The sequence below is a fragment of the Scleropages formosus genome, chromosome 4 (genome assembly GCF_900964775.1).
Source record: "Scleropages formosus chromosome 4, fSclFor1.1, whole genome shotgun sequence".
NCBI classification, from domain to species: Eukaryota; Metazoa; Chordata; class Actinopteri; order Osteoglossiformes; family Osteoglossidae; genus Scleropages; species Scleropages formosus.
Window position 1 is genome coordinate 24,700,393 of NC_041809.1, and position 24,436 is coordinate 24,724,828.

Genomic DNA, 24,436 nt, shown 5'->3' on the forward strand with positions numbered 1-24,436 from the left:
TATACAGATGCACATTGCCCTGCAACAGCAGCTTGTTCACAACAACCAGAGTGTTGGGATTTTAGCACCATGCAAAAGCCATTGTGCTTAATTCCAGCGCTGGACTCAGAAAATTGGGACAGAGTTAGTCAGAGCTCACAGACTGCGGCAGCGGAAACCCAACAAGCGAGTTGGTGGAAAAAAAAAACCCCCAGACTACATTTTTCCCAAAGGCCTGGAGAATGCCAAAAAGGGACTATGGTAATTCTGCTTATCTGGTTCCCTCCAAGACAGTAGCTTTTTTCTCCGTGTCATGGTCGCGTCAGAGGGAGGCGGCGGACCCAAGTGCAGAGCGCTGATCGTGGTGTATTCGGGGAAATCCAGGAACGGAGGTCAGAGGACGGGCAAAAGGTCTTCGAGGTGCGAACGTCGTCACAGGGAGGATCCAAAAGGCGAGGTCAGTGTTCAGGCAAGAGGTCGATAATCCAAAGGAGGCAGTAGATTGGGGGAACGAGGTACGGGTTCGGGGAAGGCGTTCAGGAACAGGTAAAGGGCTGGAGATGGTCGCTAACTAGGAGGCAGATCAAGGTTCCGCATCAGCTGGCTGTCCGACGCAGCCTTTTATGCTGCGATCTGCGTTGAGTCACAGGTGTTCCGTGTTGGTCTGAAGGTGTGGGCGTGGCAGTACCCCCCCCCTGAGGATCGGTCCCGAACACTCGAGGGCGACCAGGGGGACGGCCTCGAGGCCGAGGTGCGGGCCGATCCGGATGACTGCTGTGGAAGTCGGAAACGAGGCTTGGATCAAGGATGTCCCGTGCCGCTACCCAGGACCGTTCCTCAGGTCCGTATCCTTCCCAATCCACCAGATACTGGAGTACCCCTCCACGACGGCGGGAATCCAGGAGTGCCCGTACTGCATACGCTGGTGCACCACCGTCCGGCAGGAGAATTGGGTCCGGAGGCGTGCTTGCGGGCTGGTGTAGGGAGGTGGCCAAGGGTTTGAGGAAGGATACGTGGAACGTCGGGTGTGCGCGAAGGTGTTGGGGCAGTTGCAGGCGATAAGAGACCGGGGTAACTCTGCGGATTATCTTAAAGGGTCCTAAGTACCTGGGGCTGAGTTTCTTAGACATATACGGTCCTTGGAGACCCCGGGTGGACAGCCACACCCTCTGACCGGGTGCAAGGGAGAGGTGTCGCCGATGCCGATCGGCTTGATGTTTGATACGGGTTTGTGATTCTTGGAGGTGTCGTCTGACAGCTGCCCATACCTCGCCGCTGGTTCGGTACCAAGAGTCCACAGCTGGCACATCGCTGGATCCCGGTTGCCATGGGAACAACGGTGGCTGGTACCCCAAGATGCACTGAAAAGGAGAGACACCTGTAGAGGTATGGGTGAGCGTATTGTGGGCGTACTCTGCCCACGGAAGGTATCGAACCCAGTGAGTTGGGTGTTCAAGGCAATAGCTTCTGAGGTACCGACCGATGTCTTGCTGTAGCCGTTCAACCTGCCCATTGGCTTGCGGGTGGTACCCCGATGTCATACTCACTGTGACTCCAAGTTTCTTCCAAAAGGCCCTCCACACACGCGATGTGAACTGAGGACCCCTATCGGACACTATGTCTTCCGGTATACCGTAGAGTCGGAATACCTGTTGAAACAGCAACTCTGCTGTCTCCAAGGCAGAGGGGAGTTTGGGCAAAGGAATCAAGCGACAGCCCTTGGAAAAACGATCGATCACGGTCAAGATGGTGGTCTTACCATCTGACAGTGGGAGGTCCACTAAGAAATCTAACGCTAGGTGCGTCCAGGGACGGTTGGGTACCGGCAGGGGTTCCAGGAGCCCGGCTGGACTCTGATTTGAAGCCTTGGACTGTGCACAGACTGGACACGCCCGGATGTAGTCCTGTACATCCTCCCGGAGGGACGGCCACCAGTAGAGCTGCTGGATCCTAGCCTGAGTCTTCCCAAACCCTGGGTGCCCTGCTGCTGGATGGTCATGGGCCCATTGTAGGAGAGTCGTCCTCAAACCTGGCGGAACATATTGTTTTCCAGAAGGTTTACCTGGTGGTTCGGGGTCCCCTTGTTGGGCTTGGGCCAGATCCTGGGTGAAGTCCCACTGAACGGGTGCTACAAAGCAGGACCTGGGCAGGACGTAGTCCGCTTCCGTTACCTCCTGCGTTTCGTCATGCAGCCGGGAAAGGGCGTCCGCTTTGATATTCTTGGGACCCGGTCTGTAAGTGACAGTAAACTGGAACCGAGAAAAGAACAGTGCCCACCTGGCCTGACGCGCGTTGAGGCGCCGGGCTGTTTGCAGATATTGTAAATTCTTATGATCTGTGAATACCAAAAAAGGGTGTTGTGCCCCTTCTAGCCAATGCCTCCACTCTTCTAGGGCTAACTTAATTGCTAGGAGCTCTCTATTTCCTATGTCGTAGTTTCGTTCCGCCTCCGACAGTTTCCTAGAAAAGAATGCGCAAGGGTATAATTTCATGGGCTTACCTTGCCTCTGAGAAAGGACAGCGCCCACCCCTGACTCAGAGGCGTCAACCTCCACCACGAATGGCAACTCAGGGTCGGGTTGATGCAGAATGGGGGCTGTAGAGAACTTGGATTTGAGGTTCTCGAAGGCTCGTTGGGCTTCTGGGTTCCACGGGAGACGAGGGGTTTTACTCACTGTAAGTGTTGTCAAGGGTGCGACGATCGTGCTGAAGTTCCTGATGAACCGGCGGTAAAAATTGGAGAACCCCAAAAATCGCTGGAGGGCCTTAGTTGTGGTTGGCCGAGGCCATTGCTGGATGGTCTGGACCTTACCCGGATCCATCGCAAGACCGTCTCGGGTAAGTATGAACCCCAAGAAGGAGACCTTCTGCTTGTGGAACTCACATTTCTCCAACTTCACATATAACCTGTTCTGCAACAGTCTCTGGAGCACCTGTCGGACAGTCAACACATGCTTGGACAACGTATCAGAATAAATCAGGATATCGTCAAGATAGACCAGGACGCCCTTGTGGACCAGGTCCCCAAGCACATGATTCACAAACGCCTGGAATACACTGGGTGCGTTGGCAAGACCAAAAGGCATAACCAGGTATTCGTAATGACCCAGGGTGGTACTGAAAGCAGTCTTCCATTCATCCCCCTGCCGGATACGAACTAGGTTGTACGCACTTCTCAGGTCTAGCTTTGTGAACCATCGCGCCTGCTGAATGTTCTCAAGCGCAGCCGAGATCAAGGGCAGAGGATGTGGATATTTCACACAAATATTATTCAACCCCCGATAGTCGATACATGGGCGTAACCCCCCATCCTTCTTCTCGATGAAAAAAAACCCAGCAGACGCGGGGGACGTGGATGGTCGAATAATTCCTGTCTTTAAGGCTTCGGTGATATAAGTCTGGAGGGCGGATTGTTCGGGTCTGGACAACGGGTAAATGCGACTACGCGGAGGCGTGGTACCCGGCAAGAGATCAATAGCACAGTCCCATGAGCGATGCGGTGGGAGCTCGGATGCGCGTTTCTTGCTAAAAACCTCCGCAAGATCCTGATACTCGGGAGGAACTGGCACCGGCCGTGCCGATTCTGAGCCTTCTATAGACGTAGCTCGACAGGGTAGCTGTAAGCAGGTTCTCTCACATTGGGGTCCCCAAGCCACTAATTCCCCAGTACTCCACTGGAACACTGGGTCATGCTTGGAGAGCCAAGGGAACCCGAGAATCAGGGGCAACTCCGGAGACGAAATTAAATAAAAACTCAACATTTCCTGGTGACATACACCTACTCTCACAGTTACAGGGGCTGTCTGGTGGTCCACAAAACCCTTCCCGAGGGGCTGGCCATCTAGGGCGGTCACTCGAAGACGCCCCCCAATGGGTTTGGAGGGTATGCCATGAGACCGAGCAAACCCAATGTCCATGAAGCACCCTGCTGCTCCTGAATCCACCAGTGCTTGCGTCTGTACCTGTCCATCTCCCCAGGATAACATTACAGGTACCGCGAGGCGGTTACAACTGAGGGTGCCACTCACCTTGATCTCGGGGCGGACAGGGCACTGGAGACGGAAGTGACTAGGGTCACCACAGTAAAGACAGAGGCGATTTTGTAGTCTTCGCTGTCGTTCGGGAAGGGACAGGCGCCCCAGCTGCATCGGCTTTGCTTCCTCCTGTTTGGGACCGCATCTTTCTGGAGCCGGTTCTGAGGCTGGTCCCTGGGTTCTGATCTGATTGTCTAATGTTACCGCGGTTTCTATGTACCGATCAAGGGTGCCTCTTTCTCCTCGGAACACCATTTCACTCCGGATGCGTGAGTTTAGACCACGGCGAAAACTAGCCCACAAAGCTTTCTCTCCCCAATCGCTGCGTGCTGCGAGAACACGAAATTCTAGGGCGTAATCTGCCACGGGTCGGTTACCTTGCTGAAGATTCAGGAGTCTTTCACTTAGCTGTTCCTCCGGTTGGGCCAGTCCGAACACGGCGAGGAACAGGCTCTTGAGCTGTGCATAAGTGTTGGGGAGGCCATTTGTCCAGACTGCTGTCGCCCATTCAAGTGCTCTGCCCGTGAGCAGAGAGAGGACGTAGGTGATCCGGCTCTGTTCTGTGCTGAAAACTAGGGGCATACTGGAAAAAACAAGCTCACATTGAAGCAGGAAGCCGTCACATTGTGCTGGGGTCCCGTCAAAGCGGGTCGGGGGAGACAAGTGAAAACCGCGTGAAGGAGAAGGAGTGGCGTTCGACGAGTCAGGCGCTGCAGGACCGGCTGCGCGTTTCTCGATGGGTTGTGTGGGCGCACGCGACGTCTTCAGCACGCTTACCACCTGGTTGTAAGAGGTGATGAGGTTGTGCAGCGTCTGTTCCATACCTGCCAAGCGCGCTTCACGCGAGTCCAACTCTGCTTGGAGGTAGTTCAGCTCCGCTGGATCCGTATAGATGGCGGAACCTTCTGTCATGGTCGCGTCAGAGGGAGGCGGCGGACCCAAGTGCAGAGCGCTGATCGTGGTGTATTCGGGGAAATCCAGGAACGGAGGTCAGAGGACGGGCAAAAGGTCTTCGAGGTGCGAACGTCGTCACAGGGAGGATCCAAAAGGCGAGGTCAGTGTTCAGGCAAGAGGTCGATAATCCAAAGGAGGCAGTAGATTGGGGGAACGAGGTACGGGTTCGGGGAAGGCGTTCAGGAACAGGTAAAGGGCTGGAGATGGTCGCTAACTAGGAGGCAGATCAAGGTTCCGCATCAGCTGGCTGTCCGACGCAGCCTTTTATGCTGCGATCTGCGTTGAGTCACAGGTGTTCCGTGTTGGTCTGAAGGTGTGGGCGTGGCACTCCGCAGCAGTCGACATAGTGCCTGGGTGCACAGGATAAGTTCTGCTTCTGGGATCCCTGTCAATCGAAATATTGGAAGATGCCCCATTCTAGGGCATCAGGTCGCGTATCTGCACAGCAAAAGGCTGCCAGTTTTGTTCAAGCCAAGGCTCAAACCCTCCTATAGAGAATAGCACCAATATCTAATCTGATCCACTAAGTGCAGTTTTGTGTTTCACCTACTCAGATCTGAGAGACAAAGTGGGAGTGTGTGTGTGGGTGTTTGTTTCTGAGATTCATTTTTTTATTATTTTTTCAAATGATGAATGGGGATACAACACATATGATTAAAAACTAAGAAAATTCTATCATGACAATATGCTGCCGATGATGTGCTGCAATGCATGTAAGAATTACTTTTTTTAGAAATGATTCCATGTTTTGGGGGGGGTAGATCTCAAATCTTTGGTTGGGTGCCGTGGCCAGAAAAAGCAAAGTAATGTTTTCTCTAAAATGGAAGAGAAAGGTATTTTCCTTCTAAACAGAATTTTATCAAGATTTCTGCAGTTGTGGATGTAGGTTTCTGAATATCATACGAGTCACTGTCAGTGTGGCTTTTGGCAGGGCATGTGGAACTGCTGCGCCCATTTTTTCTCTGAGAGTAAAACATATTTTCAACGTGTTCAGAAAACACGTGAATACTTCCCTCTGAAGGCACCATTTTTCAGATCCAAGCAAAGGAAAATTCTGAAAACAGAATTCTGAGCATGCTCAAGTATAGCACTAAATCTGTGCCTTAAAATTATAAACCCCAGGACACATTCCTTCTAACAGGCCAGATATGCTTACCTGTGAACTTCTGTGATTTAATGCTCCAAACACGATGCTGAGAGGCACTAGAGAGGGTGATCAAACAAGAAGGGGTGGAGGTGGGGTGAAGCATTAGAGAAAAAATAAACAGTCAGTGGCCAAGCAAGCAAAATAAACATCAGGGTCATTCAGGCAGATGCAGCGACCCATGGAAGGAGATGCCACATACCATCATACCCCCACCAACACTGGCCCCGCAAGGCAGTTTATGTCTCTATTTTAAGCATACACTGGATTTCACACACACTGCTGGTCTCAATAGTAATTCAGCTGAAATAATCTCAAAAAACAGCAAAGCATATAAACTGACAAGTATATTTGTTAAACTTTGCTCTGCAGTGAGTGGTAGAAAAAAATCGAAAACCTAAAAAAATCATTCATAGGAAGTGAATAAACACTGGCGGCTTACCTCACACAATTACTCTGTTCATTGTGCACAGCTTAGTGTATGATAAAAATGAAATACAAAAGACAATACACGAAAGGTCTTCAACTACACCTAAGCCAAAATTAACTAAAAAAACCTTTTTTTCTTCAAAATGATGGGGAGGAGTCCAAAAGCAGAAGTCTAACCAAGGTCCCTTGTTGTGCCACATCTGCCAAATGTCTGCCACCCTTCCATGCAAGATCCAGAGGAAGACGAACCCAAGGGCTTGGAAACGGCTGTTTGTGGCCCGTGGTCTATTTAAGGACTTCCCCAGAAACCCTTGCTGGAGATGTCTCAGCAAGCTGAGCTTTCAGAACTTGTGCCTGAGGGAGTTTAGAATAAGTTTGCTTATTTTATTGTATTTATTTATTAATTTGAGGGCAGAGAGAGGCTCCTTAGAGGTTAAGCAACTGGCGATGCAGGCAAATGGTTGCCCTGTTTTACAAAATCTGTGTATATTCAGTTTCACTGTTAACTGTTAAATTACCCTGCTCTTAATTCCTATGACCTGCCAATGCTAAAATCACAAAAATTGTCATAAGAATTGTTACGTTATAGATACTTCAAAAAGCTAGGCTGTTACATGCAGGTTCTTTTAATAATTATTTTCTCATAAAAAGGGATATTGAGACTAGTTTTTTCTTCCTATAACCTTGTTAAAAAAAACGTGCTAGCGGGGTCTCAGCCCAGCCTCCCTGACAGTGAGAACGATCCCAACATCCATACTACAGCCTGCTTCACTACAGCTCGATTAATATTTGAAGTCAGGCGGATGACAAAAATGCCCCTATGCATGTTCCAGTATTCTGAAATTAGATCATCGCTTTCATATTTAATGCAACATATGTTTGCCTTCCATTACAGCAGTCAGAAACACTGAATTTAACCAGCCAGCTACACTTCCTCTTCCAGTTTACATAAAATAAGAGCAATATCATAACAACAAGATAAAAATCAGATGTACAACTGTGAAATAATTTTAATAAGGTGTCATCCAGTTTTTTAGAACTAAATGGATCAAAAATCCTCACGGAAAAATTAAATGTTACGAAAAGAAAAAGCTTACATACTAGAGCAGTATGTGATTGTCACAGACTCCTTGTATTTTAACAGATTAGAACTGTGGTTAAGCATTATGAGTTATGCAAAAATTAGTTTGGCCTAATTATGGAAAAGAGTGGAGCTGCAAAACACACACAGTCAATGCACAGGTGGAAGACAATGGAGAAACCTTGTTCATTATCCCCTAGTGCAATGAGGGTCTAATTGGCCATTTTTTCTGCAATGCCTGTTTGATTCGAAAGAAAATTAACCATAACATAAGAATGGCTTAAATATCCAACATCCCAACCGCACCGCATGTTGTTGCCCGTCGCCGTAGAAATTCATGACCTTTTTTTTTGAAAACCACAAAACCCTCCCCTTGTTTTTCTCACTCAAGGAATATGGTTTTATTTTATCATAAAGTGAAGTAATAAATCATGAGTATTCTTCCGTTCACATTGACAGATTACCTAAAGATGGAAAGCATGCAATCGAGAGCACCGTACTGTGAAAAACGTGTGTATGTTTTGTATTTTGCTGCAACGCAAAACAGGACTTAGTACCGACAAGCATCCTACCAGTTTCACTGAGCTACTTTTCCAATTTCGCATCGTCTAAAAAGACGCTCATACACCTTTTCTCGAGGAAAACGCAACTGACAGCGCCAAACACAGCCCACGCACGACAGCAGAGCCGCTGTTCGTATTTCTGCGCACAGATTTTGCCGTTAGTGCGTGTGTGTACGGTGTCATGTGCGCAGCTCAAAGTCTCTCAGTGAAGAAGCAGGTTCACTGACAGCTGTGTGTCCGACCAAGTGCGAGAGGAATCCAGCGACGCGGGTCTCGAGTCTTTTATGCGCCCGATCACCCACGAAAGACGAGCGCGTGGAAATGAATGACTGCGAATATATATATAATACTGTACTACTACAGTCGGCTGTGGCTGAGATGTGCGCGCGACCCCTACTTACGAAGCGAGAGGACGAAGATGCTGCGAGTCGCCGCGCATCCGGCGCGGAGCCTGTGGGACGGCATGATGCGCGAGCGGGAGCGCGAGCGCGGCTCCACACGCGCACACGCACACAGAGACGCGCGCGCGCGCGCGCGCGCAGACACACACCGCCCGTCTCTGTCGCACGGCTCGCGGCTGGACGCCGTATCTGTGTAGGACTGCGCGCTTCAGACACGCTGCACCGGTGTCGTTGTCGTGCAGTTGCGCGCTCTTGTGCTCAGTTGGAGTAAAACGGTCGATGAAGCATCGGGGAGAAGAAACGGACCAGGCACGTGCTGCTAATACGACGCTTGAGTAACGTCGTTTCGCTAGACGCACTTTCCCGGTGCATATTCGAGCAGGGACTTTCTGTATTTTTTCTCCAACTTTATTAAAAGTCACTAAAGTTATGTATAACACTCAAAATACGAAATGCTGCAATTAAGGACAATACTCAACGACATCACCATACATCGCAGGAAACTTCTTAGATCATTATAAATACATGACAGCAATTATTTAGTTGTCAGTAATAAACCCATTTTCTCATCTTCCTATAAGTTTAAACCTCTAAAATCCAAAGGTGTTCAGTATGGTTATTAAATTGTGCAACAAACCGTAGCGCTGCTGTCTCGCAGTACCTGGGTGGTGCCGGAGGACGTGGGTTCGATCATCGCTCATCATGTCTCTGTGTGTTTGCATGCAGCATGTTCTCCCCGTGTCTGTGTGAGTTTGGATGTTTGGATGAGTGACCCATTGTAAGCAGTGTATCTCCTAGTGTAAATCACCTTGGGTGAATAAGGTGTGGGCTGGTAAAATTACACAGTGTTCATTGGAAGTTGCTTTGGAGAAAGGCATCTGCTAAATGAAGTAACAACCCTAAGCCTTGTACCAAAGTCTAGTTTAATTACCACTATTGCAAATTTGTCATTCATTACACCTTAAAACACACACATCCGTGCACCATTGCATGCACATTTTAATAAGTTATTAAATTAAAGAATTACAAAATTATATTAAAATCAATAATAATTAAATTTTTCTATACAAAGGTTCCCTCTCCACTGGCATCTCATCCGGGGTGTAACCCACCCCCTACCCCATTTCCAGCCTTGCACCCAATGATTTCAGGATAGGCTCCAGGTCACCATCATCCTTCCCAAGACAAGATGTTGAAATTGGATAGATGGAGTTCCCCCACCTTACCAGCCACCAGGTAGGACTTCTCTCCAAGTTATGATTAACTGAACCTAGGAGAAGATCCCACCCTGGACAAGTCAACAGCCAAGATCCTTGAATAATCAGCTGGAAGTAGGGAGGGGGCTAACCTTCTTTCTTCCTTTTGAGGGGTGCCAGTCAAAACTGGCTACCCCAGAACAGCACTGGTGATTGCACCAACCTCCTTCCTGCGCTTCTTTTTCCTCCTGGTCACTCTTGAAAAAACTTGTGCATGCAACCAAGCGTACCCAAGACCTCCTCAGCCAGAGACCCCACAAAGCAGCCTAGAGACGATGACCCACCAGCACTGGCCACAAACAGCCCTTCCTTTACCTCAGCCCCCACCACTGGTGCCCTCTGTTCCACAGCACCACTTGAGGATTTCAGGGTCCTTTTACCATCCCATGTCAATACTGCACCAGCCAGTACCACGCTGGCATGGACGGCTTATGGTGGACACAGCTGCAAGAGAGGTGATCCTCTCCCCTACACTGAGCACAGCAATGGGGCTTACACCATCCTTTGCCAGGTGGCCAATCTCGAAACAATATGGGCACTTCATTATTTTACAGTCTCTACTTGTATATCTCTGGCTCAAACAGAAATGGCAGGAGGGAGACTGACCATGATAAAATAGTTAGCCTTTAGCCTTACACAAGGTGAAGTATGTATGCCAGAGCACGGCGAAGCCCACCTGGCTTCACAGGGTCAGGAGGCAAACCAACCAAAAAAACATCTGTGCCAATTTCAGATACTGAGAATGCCCCTGTCATCTTCATGCCCCAGAAAAACAGGGAAGGCTTCCACTACATGTGATAGAAAAAGGGGTCAAAGATGCGGACAGTCCCAATTCTCTTATGGATCCTCCACAACGGCTTAGTGGAATATAGGAGCAGCTTCTGATATAGCACAGTCACCCTACATGCTTCAAACACCTGTCATCCACAGGAAGTCCCAGGAGTCCAAAGATGATGTCCCAGGTGAAGGGGACCTGATCACGAAATCCCCCAACATCCTCACAATTTTCCGACCGCGCCTGTTACTGTCAGTCTACTTCCAGCTCCTACTCCTAAGGGTGTCACTGAGTAGCGGTCGCCACAATATTCTGAAATAATCCTCTAAATAAACAGTTTCCTTCAGTTTAATGTGACGTTTTATGTCTTCACTGTTATTTCCCGGGGCATGACGCCGCGCGCACAGACAGTGGGACGCGCGGGAACTTGGTCGAGAAGAGGACGAGCAGGACGGACGATAGAGTCCAGTTTGTTGAGTCATGGTGGAAGGAGTAAACTACAGTATAGTGCAGTACAGTAAAGTCAGCAGTAAAATGATGCTGCTTATCAAAATCCCGAGGAATTTTGCAGTGCAGGTGCGGGTTCCAGGGATGAAATATCGCTGAGGGAAGTCTACTAGTGTTCATTGACGAGTTTGAGAGCGCGAACGGAAGTTAAAATCTAGGACTCTGCGGGAAGGTAAACCGTAAAGGCTGAAATGTCATATCGCCACACTTCACAGATGCATAGGGTGATGCTGCCTGGGTTGTTTTCTTAAATACACTTTCCTGTGTGTCGTCTTGCAGGGCAATAGAAGTCCGTAACCTTCTTTGTTCGGCCTGTTTGCCGGTTGCTCGGCTCGTGCACTTGTCACACTAGACATTGCACTTTGCACACGAAGACACTGACTGAACAGAAACGCCGCACGAAGAGGACTAAATCCAAAAGTTGCTTTAATAAAAATAGCTAGGCAGGTGAGTCGTGCTGCGTTTGAAAGTTTTTACTAATTATATTTATCAGTTTAAAAGGGGTCTGACAAGAAGGAGGTTTCTAAACACGAGAGACAGCTAATACAACAGTTGCTCCGGTTGCGAGACGTGCAGAATTGTTTAATGTCGCAATGAGGAAAGTGTTGAAATTCTTGACAGAGTGAGTGTCTCCAAAACAATCTTTGCACAAGAAAAGTGACTGCCAGATTAACCACACCAGCAGGGAGAGAAAGACACGTATTTGCAGAAGTTGAAAAGTGGTTAAAACCCAAAAACTTACTTTCTCCAAACAAGAACTATCAATAAAAGGTACATACCAAGCTAGACAAAACAGGTATTTATGGTAAGACTGCTCTTCTGATACTGATAATGACAAAGCCAAACCCTTTTTCTCTGCACTTTTTCAAAGAACATAACTCTTTGGAGCTGCCACTTTAGAATTTTTAAATCTATTGCTTTCAATGTGCAAATGCAGTTATGAAAGGGTTGGGGTTAGAATCAGCCTGAATTCTAAGGTCATTGCACAAAAATGTGCAACCTTGGGTAATGGGAAAACCAATACAGGCCGGGTGTAGGGATTGTTCTGCATGTCTGTACACTAGAATTAAAAAGAAAAGTGAAAATGTGAAAATATTTTAGGAAGACCGTTTCCTGAAGCAACACTCATATTGAAAGAGAAGAATCCTCCCATGCATTGTTACATTGATTCATCAGTGGTTTCACGAACTCCGGGATGAAGTCAAAACTTCCTTCCGTAGTTTCTCCAGTCACTAGATCTCAACGTCAGTGAAGGTTTAGGGGAAGTTTGAAGCTCAGTGAGCGGCGCAGTTTTCCACTTTCTTAATCCCTTGCAACGGGAAATTGTTCTTGTTGAAGAATGACCCGGTTTCACAACAAACAACATGGTCCTAAATCACATCACCCACAGCTTTCACGGAATGAAGCTGTTTGAAAGCAATAAGTGAAGGTACTTTTTATTGGTCTTTCTACATATTGTTTGGTGTTTCCATTGTTATGTCTGTCTACCACAGACTGTTTTGTAGACTATCACTAGGACACTGTGACCTAAGTGATGATTGATGTTTTCCACTCACACACTAATTATTTTTGTTACTCCTTCATTGTTCCATAGAGATGTATTGTCATCAACAATGGGAACAACCCCTAAGTTAAATGGGAGATTGAGAGAGGGCTTGATTGGGCCATCTGTTCTGTAGCAGGGAAAAGCTACCAATGAAATATATACTAAAAACTATGATAACCATGTGTGTAGTCTAAAAACTATTTAACATTGTCATTTTCTGGTGTGTCTGGGCATGGTATGTATACAGTTAGACTATAGATTTAAATGTTGTGTGACTTAGACTTGTGTGATCTATGCAATGAGTAATTCAGTTTTTACAGTTTATAACCAGTTTTCAAATGTAGACTTAAATTACTGTATTATGGTCTTCTGTTACCTGTAGGTTTAAATGTGGTTTCTAATTAATGTTGTGAGGAAAAAAGCTCATTCTTATCCTATTCTATAATATTAATACTCAGTATCATGATTGTTGAAGCTGGTTCTCAGTGACGCTTTGGATAAATGGCCAGGTGAGACCATACCTGCGGACGGCCAACAGTGAAACCAATCAGAAGAAACACACACTTCACGCACAAGTACTACTGTGATGCCCCATCAACTTTCCACGCTGGCTTGGCTTTAGCAACTGCTGGTTCAAGGTGAGGACACAGCTGCTGATAGTATTTTGAAACAATGGTAATATTATTCTGTAACAATGTATAAATTGTTACAGAAAGTTGATGAAAAATGTTCGTTGTTTGCGATTAATTTTTAGGCCTCCAAAAATGAATAGTCAACATGTAACTTGGCTGCGCTAAATAGCAGCTAATTCAGCCCTTCTTGACTGTAGCCACTGCCAGCTCATAAGCAGGATAATATTAATCATTTACATCCCTCCTAAAGATCTCCTACAGAGGCAGATGAAGGAAAACAAGATTTATATTCTTGGTTCTTAGAACAAGAAAAACCAAAGGAATGTTGGGGCCAACGCCTCAATGGTTACTCATACTTTGCCAACAGAACAGTTTGCTGTCTTAAATTAGGCATTTGACTCCAATACTGTTACACCAGATGGTGCTGTTGGACCAGCTGTGAATGAAGGCCTCTTTATACAATGTTCCTTCTACTGAACACTGGCTGTCTTTGTACAGTGAAATGTCAGCATAGCTTTAATGTTTTAATACCACGTGTACTTGATTTTTTGTTCCTTACACTAACAAAGGCTGAACTGTTTTCATACAGTTAGATTTAAGTATTAACCAACGTGGGAATAATAGGGTAATTAAATTGCCATCTATAGTACAATTTTAAAACAGGAGAGTCCAGATAGCATTTAATGCAAACTGCCATTTAGGCAAATCCTAAGAAAATAAACTGACCATGTGAAGAAATTACCATTGCTTCTGTGTCAGAATGGATACGTGCAGGTGACTTTTTGATATTTTCTGTTCGCTCTCTAATCGATTAAGTCTTTAATGCAAGGTTCTACTATATTTTGAAATAATTAGGTACACATTTGGAGTTTTTAAGCTCTTTAAGTACTTAAAGACATGTTTAGTGAGAGAAAAGTTTCATGAGGTGATCCTTTTTATTTTTTTTGTTTACTTTGATCCAGAGCCTAAGGCACAAGGCAGGGTACTCCCAGGGCAGGATGCCATTCCATCACAAGCTGATCTCACACACACACACACACACACACTCATTCCTTCATTCAGTCAAGCATTCACCATGGACGGCGAGAGGAAACCAGAGCACCCGGAAGAGACTCTCATGACCATGGCCAGAATATGCAAGCTCCACATAGACTAAACCAGATCCGAACCAACGTGTAAAAGCTCAGCCCAAAAGCTATGAGACAGCAGCTTTACCCACTTCACCACCCTGATACTCCTGGGTTTCCACTGGTAAATAAAATGAACACTTCAAAACACCGATTTTTTTTTTAATTAAATACAAAATATTTCAAATCTTTTGAAAGCTTTTTTGAGAAGGAACATTACAAAATTTGAGGAACCCCCAAAGCTGACTAATGAGATGCAAACTCATTTCTCAGGGAATGAGGAGCAAGGCAGAGGCAGCCTTGGTGATAGTCTGGATGTACTCCTTGTAGTCAATAGCGAGGTACTCTGCCAGCAGGAAGTTGATGACTCCCACAACAGACATGAGGAACAGGAAGGCGATGACACGCTTGCCAAACAGGTACCCAGGGGTGCTGTTGGAGAGAGCAAGACAAGTTCAGAACAGTGTAAAGGAACCCAAAAAGGACTTTAAATATAGATTCTCCATCTCATTCCACAGAAAAAAAGTGAATACATGTTTTTCTCAACCCTCTCTTTTAATTAGGAAATAAGCGCAATGAATATGGTGCATTACATGACATGGAGGGTTTCTATAACATGTAACAATTTAATTTCACTCTGCCAGTTTTCAGGCAATACTAAATATAATTTTCTCCAAACCTGATGACTGAAACAAAGGAATTTGGATTGTAATGAAAGCATGCATAAAAAAGACCCCATGTGGGCTGCAACATTAAACTGTTAGTAATAATTAACCTCAATCAAAGTGTGCACAGGTGTTCCTTCTACCTGAATAGCTAATTATAGACTTGAACAAACTAACCCAGCTATCCAATTTTCTTTTAGTTTTAATAATGCATTAGAAAGTTAGGGTTTCACCCTGCCCAAAGGTACAGGTCACTCACAAGCCCACATAATGCACTGAAATTATTTTGTGGTCACTGATATTGTGAAAAGTATAAGGAAGCAAAGGAACCTGCCAACACTACAACCTTCCAGGGATAAGAGTCAAGGGCTGGGGTTCAAAGATTTTTTAAAGGCAAGCAACCATCTGGACCGACACAAAATCAGAAAGCAAAAGAAACTGTTGAAAAGGCCGAAGGAAACCGAAAGCTTGCAGGTATCGCTGTACCCTTTTTTAAGGCAGTAAACCCAAAGGATCTCCAGTAAAAATGTGTATTTCTGTAAAAGGGTAAAGTTATAGCACTCTAATCTACGTAAACGTCTTTGAATTATGGCATCTTAAACAAGTGAAGTAAAAGACTGAAACCACATCAGTGGCGAGAGGAAGCGTCTATGGTTTGGCAGATGTACTCTGTGATGTAGCCACAATTAGACATTGCTTCACATCCCATGCTATTTCACTAAAGCATGGGGTCTCAGATTTCAAAACAGGAAAAAGAGTGATACAATCAAATTCCTTGTGTGTGCGTGCACATCTGCATGCATTCCAGATATTTGTGTACATATATCTGTTCCCTGCATGCTACATGTCTGCACGTATAGTGATACTGGCAACATGTTTGTTTATTGAATGTTAATGCACAGATATGACTATAAGCAGGATCATGCCTAAACAGTGAGACTGATAAAGCAGACCATTATAAGCATACACAGAAAAGGAATTGCAGAGTACTGAGCAGGTGAGGACCCCTCCAGTATTCACCAAGCTGTGTCACCAACAATATAAATGACAAAGCACGTTAAACACAAAACTTCCATACCTAACAGGCACGTACGGCTGTGTAGCTCTTTTCAGTCTCAAAGGGAGATCAGTTAATTTTACCTTTGATACTGGGATTAAATGTGAATGGCTTTAATACTCTATAACGCTGGCTACATGAAAGATGCAACTAAATTCTTAAGATGCATGAGTAAATAACACCAAGAAAAGATTGTCCTCTCCAGTTGCAGAGGTGTCAAACCAACACCCGGGTACTAATGTCAGGGAACGCATCAAATAAAACCACACAAACTTGAAAGTCAGACAAGATCAGAGACATTAAAATGCTTACAGCTTAAATTTTTAACAGAAGGCTTTCACTTCTGAAGGTAAAATGTTCAAATACTAATACTGGAGATCTCCAAATACAATGTTGAATTGTTAATCAATACACTTCCTCAAAACACAATAGCATAAATAAAGCAGACACCTCAACCAAAAGTCTACTGAAGTAGTGATCCTCTTAAACTGGATCCTTAACTAACAACCTCAGTTACATTTTCCCTTCATTTAAATGGAGGGTGTACTCTGCCCCACGTTCTATGCTTCCATGATTGGCTCATGACCACCAAGGCTTTGCACTGGACAAGTGGTTTATGATAACGGATGGATGGATTAAATGAGGGCAGAGATGAATGAAGGGGTTAAAGACTATAGAGAGTGCCATGGTCTTGAAGTAGGCCTTTTAACCAGATTTGCTTCAATAAACATTTAAACTGCAGAAACTGTTAATGCATATAATTCTACATTGTAAGACAAATGATAGAAATAAGCAACTTACTGATTTCTATCAATAACTAAAATATACAATGACGTGTCTTGATAATCACATATTCTGTCAAAATGAAAATATACCTCTGAGATACTTGGCCCATGTAGCCCACAAAGTACTTCTGTCTGACCAACAGGTACATCAGTCCTGCAAAGGCAGCTGGTGCTGAAACACACAGAGAAGTGCACATTTATATCATTTGATGCATATTTTTCAAACAGTAGTGGGGTGCGGGGATGTGGTGGTGCAGTGGTGGTGTGGTGGTGCGGTGTGGCGGTACGGTGGTGGGCTTGACTGGGTCCCGCTCTCTGGTGGGTCTGGGGTTCGAGTCCTGCTTGGGGTGCCTTGCAGCGGACTGGCGTCTCGTTCTGAGTGTGTCCCCTTCAGCTGGGCTAGACTCTGGCTCACCACGACCCCACTTGGGACAAGCAGTTTTAGCCAGTGTGTGTGTGTGTGTGTGTGCTTTTCAAGCAAAATAAGATAGGATCAAATAACAAAAGAAACAGACAAGAAGAGCACAAGTAATTCTAAAATCAGTACTTGATTTAGTGCAACTCTCTTAATTCAGCTCTATGCACTATGTAGTAATAAAGCATGTAAGTAACTTCTCTTCCACTAAATTTAGGAAAAAGCATATCGGTAACATCAAGGTTCTGTGGTAAAGCACAAAATAATTTTGACCCATCAGCAAATGTTCCTGTTAGTTTTTGCCCAATAACACTATTTACAGTTTACAGTTTCTTCTGCTTGGTACCCCAACTGTTGTTTGTTACATCTAGAGCCATATTTCACAGTCTGTAACACTGCATCCTCTTTGTAGCAGGTTAGTTGGTCATTTTCTGCTGTCTTTCTGGAAGCTGTCATGCCAGGAGTAATGCCACCAGCAAGGTGATTGTTTCCTTACCTTGACTCAGACATATCCCAGCACACCACATGATTGCCATGAAGGTGGGGTATGTATCCATGCAGTTCCGGCTGCAAGCAAATAGTTGAAGGCCCATTTTAGGAACACAGTGTAAATAATAATACTCTGGTGTTAAGTTCTACTGGTCCATCTGACAACCAGAGCCCAGTACAGAATGTGCAGAAGTACTCATGTGTACCAAGTGCAAAAGTAATTTATGTGACGAAGTAACAAAGTTGCACTGTCAAGAAATATCGACTCTATCCACCATAGAGGTCTACATTATATATACTACCCCAACCCCAAGTCTTTTTATAAAATTAAATTTTTTCTTAAAAAAAAAGTCTTTTTAAAGCATCATATTGATTTATTAACGTTAACATATTGCAGTCATGAAACACTATTTGATTTTACTCACGGTAGCCATAAAACATACTTAATCATATACAGTAATAATAATAAAAATAGCAAAACGATTATTATTATTGTTATTCTTATTATTATTTTAGGATTTAACAAATATGTTCAGATAAGAGTGAATAGAAAATTTTGTGCACACGAGGAAGTGAGGTCATGCTGGATTTACTAAGCGGTCAGCAAACGGTTTGGGGATGCTATTACGGCGCTTCCTGACTGTGGCAACAACGAGGCGACACCCTGCCAAGGGGAAATGAACATCTGTGGTCGAAAGACACTCCTGCAGAAGAAGTAGAAACCACAGTCTGCTGCAGAAGTGCAGCATCAGGACTATGGCCATCTATTCTTGACAGCTTCTGGCTTGTGCTACTATGGTACTCCCACTATCACTCCAATTTCAAGTTTTTATTTGTCACATACACATTTCTGTGGTTATTTTACTGTTTCAGCACCATTTACAGGTGTTTATTTAGCTGACCCTTTTCTCCAAAGCATATAACATTGGCAAACTACCTACAGTTACCCATTTATACAGCTAAGCAATTTAGAGAAAGTACCTTGTTCAAGGGTACCATACAGCTGGGTGCGGGATTCAAACCTGCAACCTTCCGGTTCAAAGGCAGCAGCTCTAAGTACTACGGCACCAGTTGCCATCTTTTACTACAAACTTGCCATGGTCAGTTAAATACAGACAATATTAATTCAATTCAATTCAATTCAATTTATCTTTATAGAGCACTCTTCTCACACAGTGACACAGAGTGCTTTACCACAGGCATAAGGCGAGAAAAACAAATACATCAGACAAGAAACAAAGAAGACAGTTGACTAATGACTACCATAATACAGTACTTTTATAGAGCTATAAGAAATGCGTACTGGCCACTGAGGAAAGGAACAAAAACTCCCAGTTGAAAGCTGAACGAGGAAAGAAAACCTCTGGGGGTCCAAGGGCCAGCGGTTGCCCACCCCTCCTGGGCATTCTAGATTAAGTAACAATTCTAAGACAGTTACAAAGTAATAATGATATCACTGCCAAATAAGAATAAAAACACTTTGGCATCATCAGGTTAAATCATCCCAATATTGTTTGTTAGCGTGTGTGCGGAAAAGAAGTTTCTTTTCAAAAAGCCGCGTGCAGAGATCGGCTGTGTAGTCAGTGTGTTCCTGAAATGTCTCGTTGAAGGTTTTTTTTTTTTATATTACGCATCATGATGCAGCGATGCAAAAGCAAATGCAAATTTGCACGCTGGACGGAAACGGGTCCTAACTGATATTATGCAAAACACGTCGCCCTGCGGCAACGGTAACAAAAACAAAAGCTCGTGTCATGATCATGTCCTGCAACAAAATAACCGAACGTACGAGAAAGTTAATGATGAAACAGTGGCTGTTACGCGGACTGCTCTCGAACTCATAACCACACGGACGGAGACGAGAAGCTACTCACTTAGCGCAGTACACTCGCTCGAAGGAGCTCGACTTCACGTTCGACGTCTTGCATTCCTTCTCAACCTTATGGGCAAAGAAAGCTGCGAGGAAACAGGAGGGGCACGGATCAAAAGAGCATAGTCGGACACAAGACATGATGATGATGATGATGATGTTTCAATAGCGCCACACAGCCGCCACGACACACCCTCCACAAGAGCAGCGCCAACACGTGTCACGTGTTCTTCACACCTCGGACCCGTCAGGAGCAGGTCGCTCTCCCACTTCTTCACCACTACAGAGAAAGCTCTTCAACAGAGGAGGTTTTGCATCCCACCAGGAGCAGCCAGGTTTCCTCACCGTTCTGCAAAGCGCTCAGCAGGGTAACAAGGACAAGCAAAAAGATGTTCTCCATCACGCTGCCTTCCATGGTGCCTGGGGGTGGAGGCCTCGAGCAGTTTGCGGGGATCCCTCGATCTGCTCGATCTGCGAGCGCTCTCAGCGATGCCTGTGTGCGCTGTGGCCCGTGAACGTGTCGTGCGTGGAGAGAGCAGAAGACCGCTCTCTGTGTGTCTGACGCCACGCCTCCTGGCGCTTCCTGCTTGCGGCGCGAAACACGGTACATTTACGGGAACCTGCGCTGACCAACAGCGAGAGCTACTTTACATTTATTCACTTAGCAGACGCTTTTCCTCAAAGCGACTTCCAATGGATTCTATGTAGCGTTATCAGCCCACACACCTTATTCACCAAGGTGATTTACACTGGTAGATACACTACTGACAACGGGTCACTCATCCATATAATATCAGTGGCACACACACTCTCTCTGTCACTCACACACTACGGGGGACCCTGAATAGTATCTCTCTGGGAAGAAACCAGAGCACCCCAAGAAAAACCACGGAGAGAACATGCAAACTGCACACAGACCGAGCGGGAATCGAACCCACGTTCTCTCGCACCACTGAAGCACTGTGAGACAGGGGATGCCTTTCCAGTTTCCCACACGCTTATCGTCGATTGCTACGTTGTTTAAATCTTATTCTTTATGTTAATTAATGTTAAACTGCAGGTCCCCGAAATGATCTCAGGGGTCCGGGCGCTTCTCACTGTGCAACGTGAACACGGCAAGCATTGTCACAAACTTTGTTTAAATTAAAACTGTAAGAAAGAGCCTACCTACAGACATTCACATTGTCCTGCGAGGAAATAACAAATAATATAATTTTCATGGCAATGAAAGAGAACACGCAACTGGCATTGTTAAAGCCCACGGCAACACATCATTTACCAGACCAATGCCCTTTTTGGATTTTTTTTTTTTTGGATTTACTGCCATTACATCCTCACCTAAGCAGTATTTTCCCAGAAAAAAAAAGATGTAAAATTGGAAGATTTTCCAGGTAAAAACGAAAACCTAAGGTTGGAAACTTGGCTTACGGACTTCATCTGTAAATAGACCCCATCGTGCTTTTTATAAAGATGGAATCGATTAATTATACAGCAATATGTACGTGATTTAGAAGTGAGTCTATCCGATGAATGTTGCCATAAGATTACGCAATGTTATCATTTTTCATACCGTTAGACGAGTATTTAAATTTTTATTTTAAAACGTGAAACAGCTGGTTATGAGAAGTACATAGAGCTCACATTTTTATTTTTAGAGCTTGATTTTCTGCTTAGACCATGTACATAACAAGGTAGGAAGTGTATGAAACAGCGTAGTTCATGATAAAAAGTTGAATACTATACTGTTCATAGCTGCCCCGTGTTTGCAGTTGTCAGTCTTTACTGTACCATCACTGTGTTTTACTGCAAATTCTTAGCTCATCCGGCTTTGCGGGATAGTTCATGTTTAACGAATCCCATCGTTAATAATTAAACACAAAGCCGATGATGGCACCGAAACACATAGCTGATGAGCCCGTCTACTAGAGAAAATACTGCGAAAGCAGATCAAAAGTTCGTTAAGTACGAAAACAAACGAGAGAGGGATAACAGCAAGATCCAGTGTGTCTCAAAACTCGAATAATCCCACACAGAGATTCGATTTTTCCTCCGATGGTTCCTATAGGCTATATCACATATATGCCATGGTTTTACAATGAAAGTATTGCTTTGTTTTTATTGAACCGCTCTTCACTTTTGGTCTCATTTCGCTGAAGAAAATATAATAATATAGTTTACAATATAACACTCTAATTAACTCCAAAGTTGAGAGTTAATCAAATTGTTACATTAGGAGTTACAATGTCACAGGACCACAGTAATCATTTTCTTTTATGGTAATACGCACTCGCGTATTAAAGCTCCCATATGGTCTAGCGGTTAGGATTCCTGGTTTTCACCCAGGCGGCCCGGGTTCGACTCCCGGTATGGGAAGTTGCAATTTTTCCCCCAAAATTTTTATTCTCTTTGTTCTACATTAGAGGACTATTTAAATTTAGACGTATAATATACAAATTTTTAAGCACATAAATACAAGAAAACGCGTAAAATTAAGAGAATCTTCGCTTCCGGCGTTATGAAAACATGTAGTACCAACCGTTGACTCAAGTGTCGTGAACCAGTAACACGCAGTAGAATTTACAGTCTAGTGCAACACAAAGTAAAACATTATGACTTATAACAAACCTCATTAATCTTATTATATACTATCATATTGCATTATAGTAAGAATGAATTAAGTAACACTACTGTGAAAGTTTCCGTAGTGTAGTGGTTATCACGTTCGCCTAACACGCGAAAGGTCCCCGGTTCGAAACCGGGCGGAAACATATTTTTACGTTGTTTTCACTACGTTTTTACGGCACCCGTCGTACCCTTCAGAGTCGAGGTCTGTACACTACGTGAGCGCCGAGAGTTCCGCGAAAAACTAAGAAGGCTTTCTAAACTTTAACTTGCTTTCGCCGAAAACTTAGCACTGACGTGTACACTAAATACGTCACACTGTTTACCAGCGCATAACATTCTCCAGTATTATGACCCGACATGATCATACAAACTGGCAGATTATTTCGCGCTCCTATGTGACAGCGCAAAAACATCTCAGAACTATGTTTTATGTGTTTGTGGACACATTTGAATAAATATTTATTACGTGTGCAGGCTGTCTCTGTATAACGACGAGTAGATAATGCAGAAGAGGTCTAGTATGCAAATATTTTCACGTAGCATAGGAGTCGACCATCAAGAAACAAAAACATCTATTCATGTGTACAGTGAGTGTTAACAAAGACAAAATATTAGTGTTTTTTCCAACGGTGTGTAGGCATAAAACCTCCGTAACTTAAAAAGCAGCTTTTTATTTACTGTACATTAGTTATGTATGAAATATTAAACCTCGCAAAACAGGAGAGTTTTTACAGTATATCTTTCTAGTTACAGTGTAACAGTCGTACCAGTCTGTCCCTTCGCGTCTCCTCTGCGATCTTGCACGTCTCAGATCTGATGTGCGACGGCTGAGCGGACACGTCCCCGTCTTCTTCAGCCACGAAAACAAAGTTTGCCGGCGACACATCTCCAAAAGCGACAATCGCTTCCTCGTTAAATGCAACGTGGAGTCGGACTGTTGGGTTTCGTCGCGGATTATTCGTGTTATTAGTGCGAGACGGTCCGCCGAGGCGTTGCCGCCGTTTGCGGCCGCATTTCGGTGAAAGGGCGGCCGGAGCTCACGGACAGTTTGCAGCTCAATCAGAGCCAACCCACTCGTGCAAAAACTCCTCGTACGGTGCTGTGCAGCATCAACATTGCACTGTCTTTTCAAATATTTTAAGGAAGGATGCTGCTTTTTTCACGATATTAATCACGCATTTCCCGCTCTCTTTAGTTAAAAGAGGAAGAAGTAATTAAGCGTTCCAACATACTCCAATATTCCCGTTTCACTGGCCGTGTCTTCGCTACTCCCGGACTCGATGTTCGCAGGCGCTTTAAGCCTCCAACCCTGGTATCTTAATTTCGTTCATCAATTCATCATTGTTAACAGTAAAAGCTGCCTTAGCTCATTGAAGTTTGAGGTCATCCCATCATTCATACTCACTGTACCCTGTTATGGACTGTGTTCTTTCCAGTGCGTACCTGGTGTGTACCCACACGAGTCTTGCGCCCTGTGCTTCGGGGAGCGGCTCCGGACCACCGGGAGTCTGTGACTTACACTGATTTGCCCATTTAGAGACGTAGGTACTTCTTGGTAAGAGTAATTAAGGGCAGCAGGAGGGAGGATCTTAACTTGATACCTCCAAGTCCAAAAGCAGCAATAGCACTATGTTACCAGAAATATTTCATACAAATGAAGAAAATACAATTAGTAACCAAAACAGACAATGTATCTTTCAAAACTCAAATGTTTCTGCAGATATAGCCACCATAACAACTTGATTAACATTTAAAAAAAAAAAAAAAAAAAATGTATACATGCGGTTTCACACACAAAATTGAGAAGTTTGCTTTGGGGTAATAAGTGTTTCTTTAACCATCTATCTACCCTAAGAGAATGAACAACATTATAAATAAATCAAGGTGGAACAGTCCAACAGCCAGTGTTGTTTCTTTGAAATGACAGGTCGGGGGGGTGCAGTTTCTCAAAGCTGTACTGCTGTACCACATATTTCACAAAAAAAATATTCCACAGTTGACTGTTTATACAAACTTTAAAGATTTTGGACCTATTTGAACCCCGAGGAGAAAGGGGAAGCATGCATTACTCATTTAGCAACAAAGTACAACTGTTATTGTCA

At 44.6% G+C, this 24,436-nt stretch overlaps 2 protein-coding genes and 2 non-coding genes across 5 annotated transcripts in view; 2 read left to right on the forward strand and 2 right to left on the reverse strand.

The window, feature by feature from the left end:
• Positions 1-8,696, reverse strand: part of b3glctb (beta 3-glucosyltransferase b) — a 31,522-nt gene extending 22,826 nt beyond the window's left edge. For both annotated transcript variants that reach the window (XM_018755032.2, XM_018755030.2), the window contains exons 1-2: positions 8,586-8,696; positions 6,124-6,170 (exon numbers count right to left, since the gene is read on the reverse strand). In XM_018755032.2, the coding sequence (XP_018610548.2) occupies positions 6,124-6,170; positions 8,586-8,649 (111 nt within the window). In that variant the 5' untranslated portion in view covers positions 8,650-8,696. The remainder of the gene's footprint in view (positions 1-6,123; positions 6,171-8,585) is intronic.
• A 5,873-nt stretch (positions 8,697-14,569) lies between these two features.
• On the reverse strand, positions 14,570-20,379 carry alox5ap (arachidonate 5-lipoxygenase-activating protein). The gene is made up of 5 exons (XM_018755087.2): positions 20,055-20,379; positions 19,714-19,795; positions 17,847-17,917; positions 17,026-17,107; positions 14,570-14,860 (listed from the first exon to the last, which is right to left on the reverse strand). The coding sequence occupies exons 1-5, from the start codon at positions 20,317-20,319 to the stop codon at positions 14,698-14,700; spliced, it is 663 nt and encodes a 220-aa protein (XP_018610603.1). The 5' UTR covers positions 20,320-20,379; the 3' UTR covers positions 14,570-14,697.
• Positions 20,380-22,010: 1,631 nt separating this feature from the next.
• trnae-uuc (transfer RNA glutamic acid (anticodon UUC)) lies at positions 22,011-22,082 on the forward strand. The gene has a single exon. It is a non-coding gene; the product is annotated as a tRNA-Glu (tRNA).
• A 322-nt stretch (positions 22,083-22,404) lies between these two features.
• On the forward strand, positions 22,405-22,477 carry trnav-aac (transfer RNA valine (anticodon AAC)). The gene has a single exon. It is a non-coding gene; the product is annotated as a tRNA-Val (tRNA).
• Positions 22,478-24,436: the final 1,959 nt, after the last annotated feature.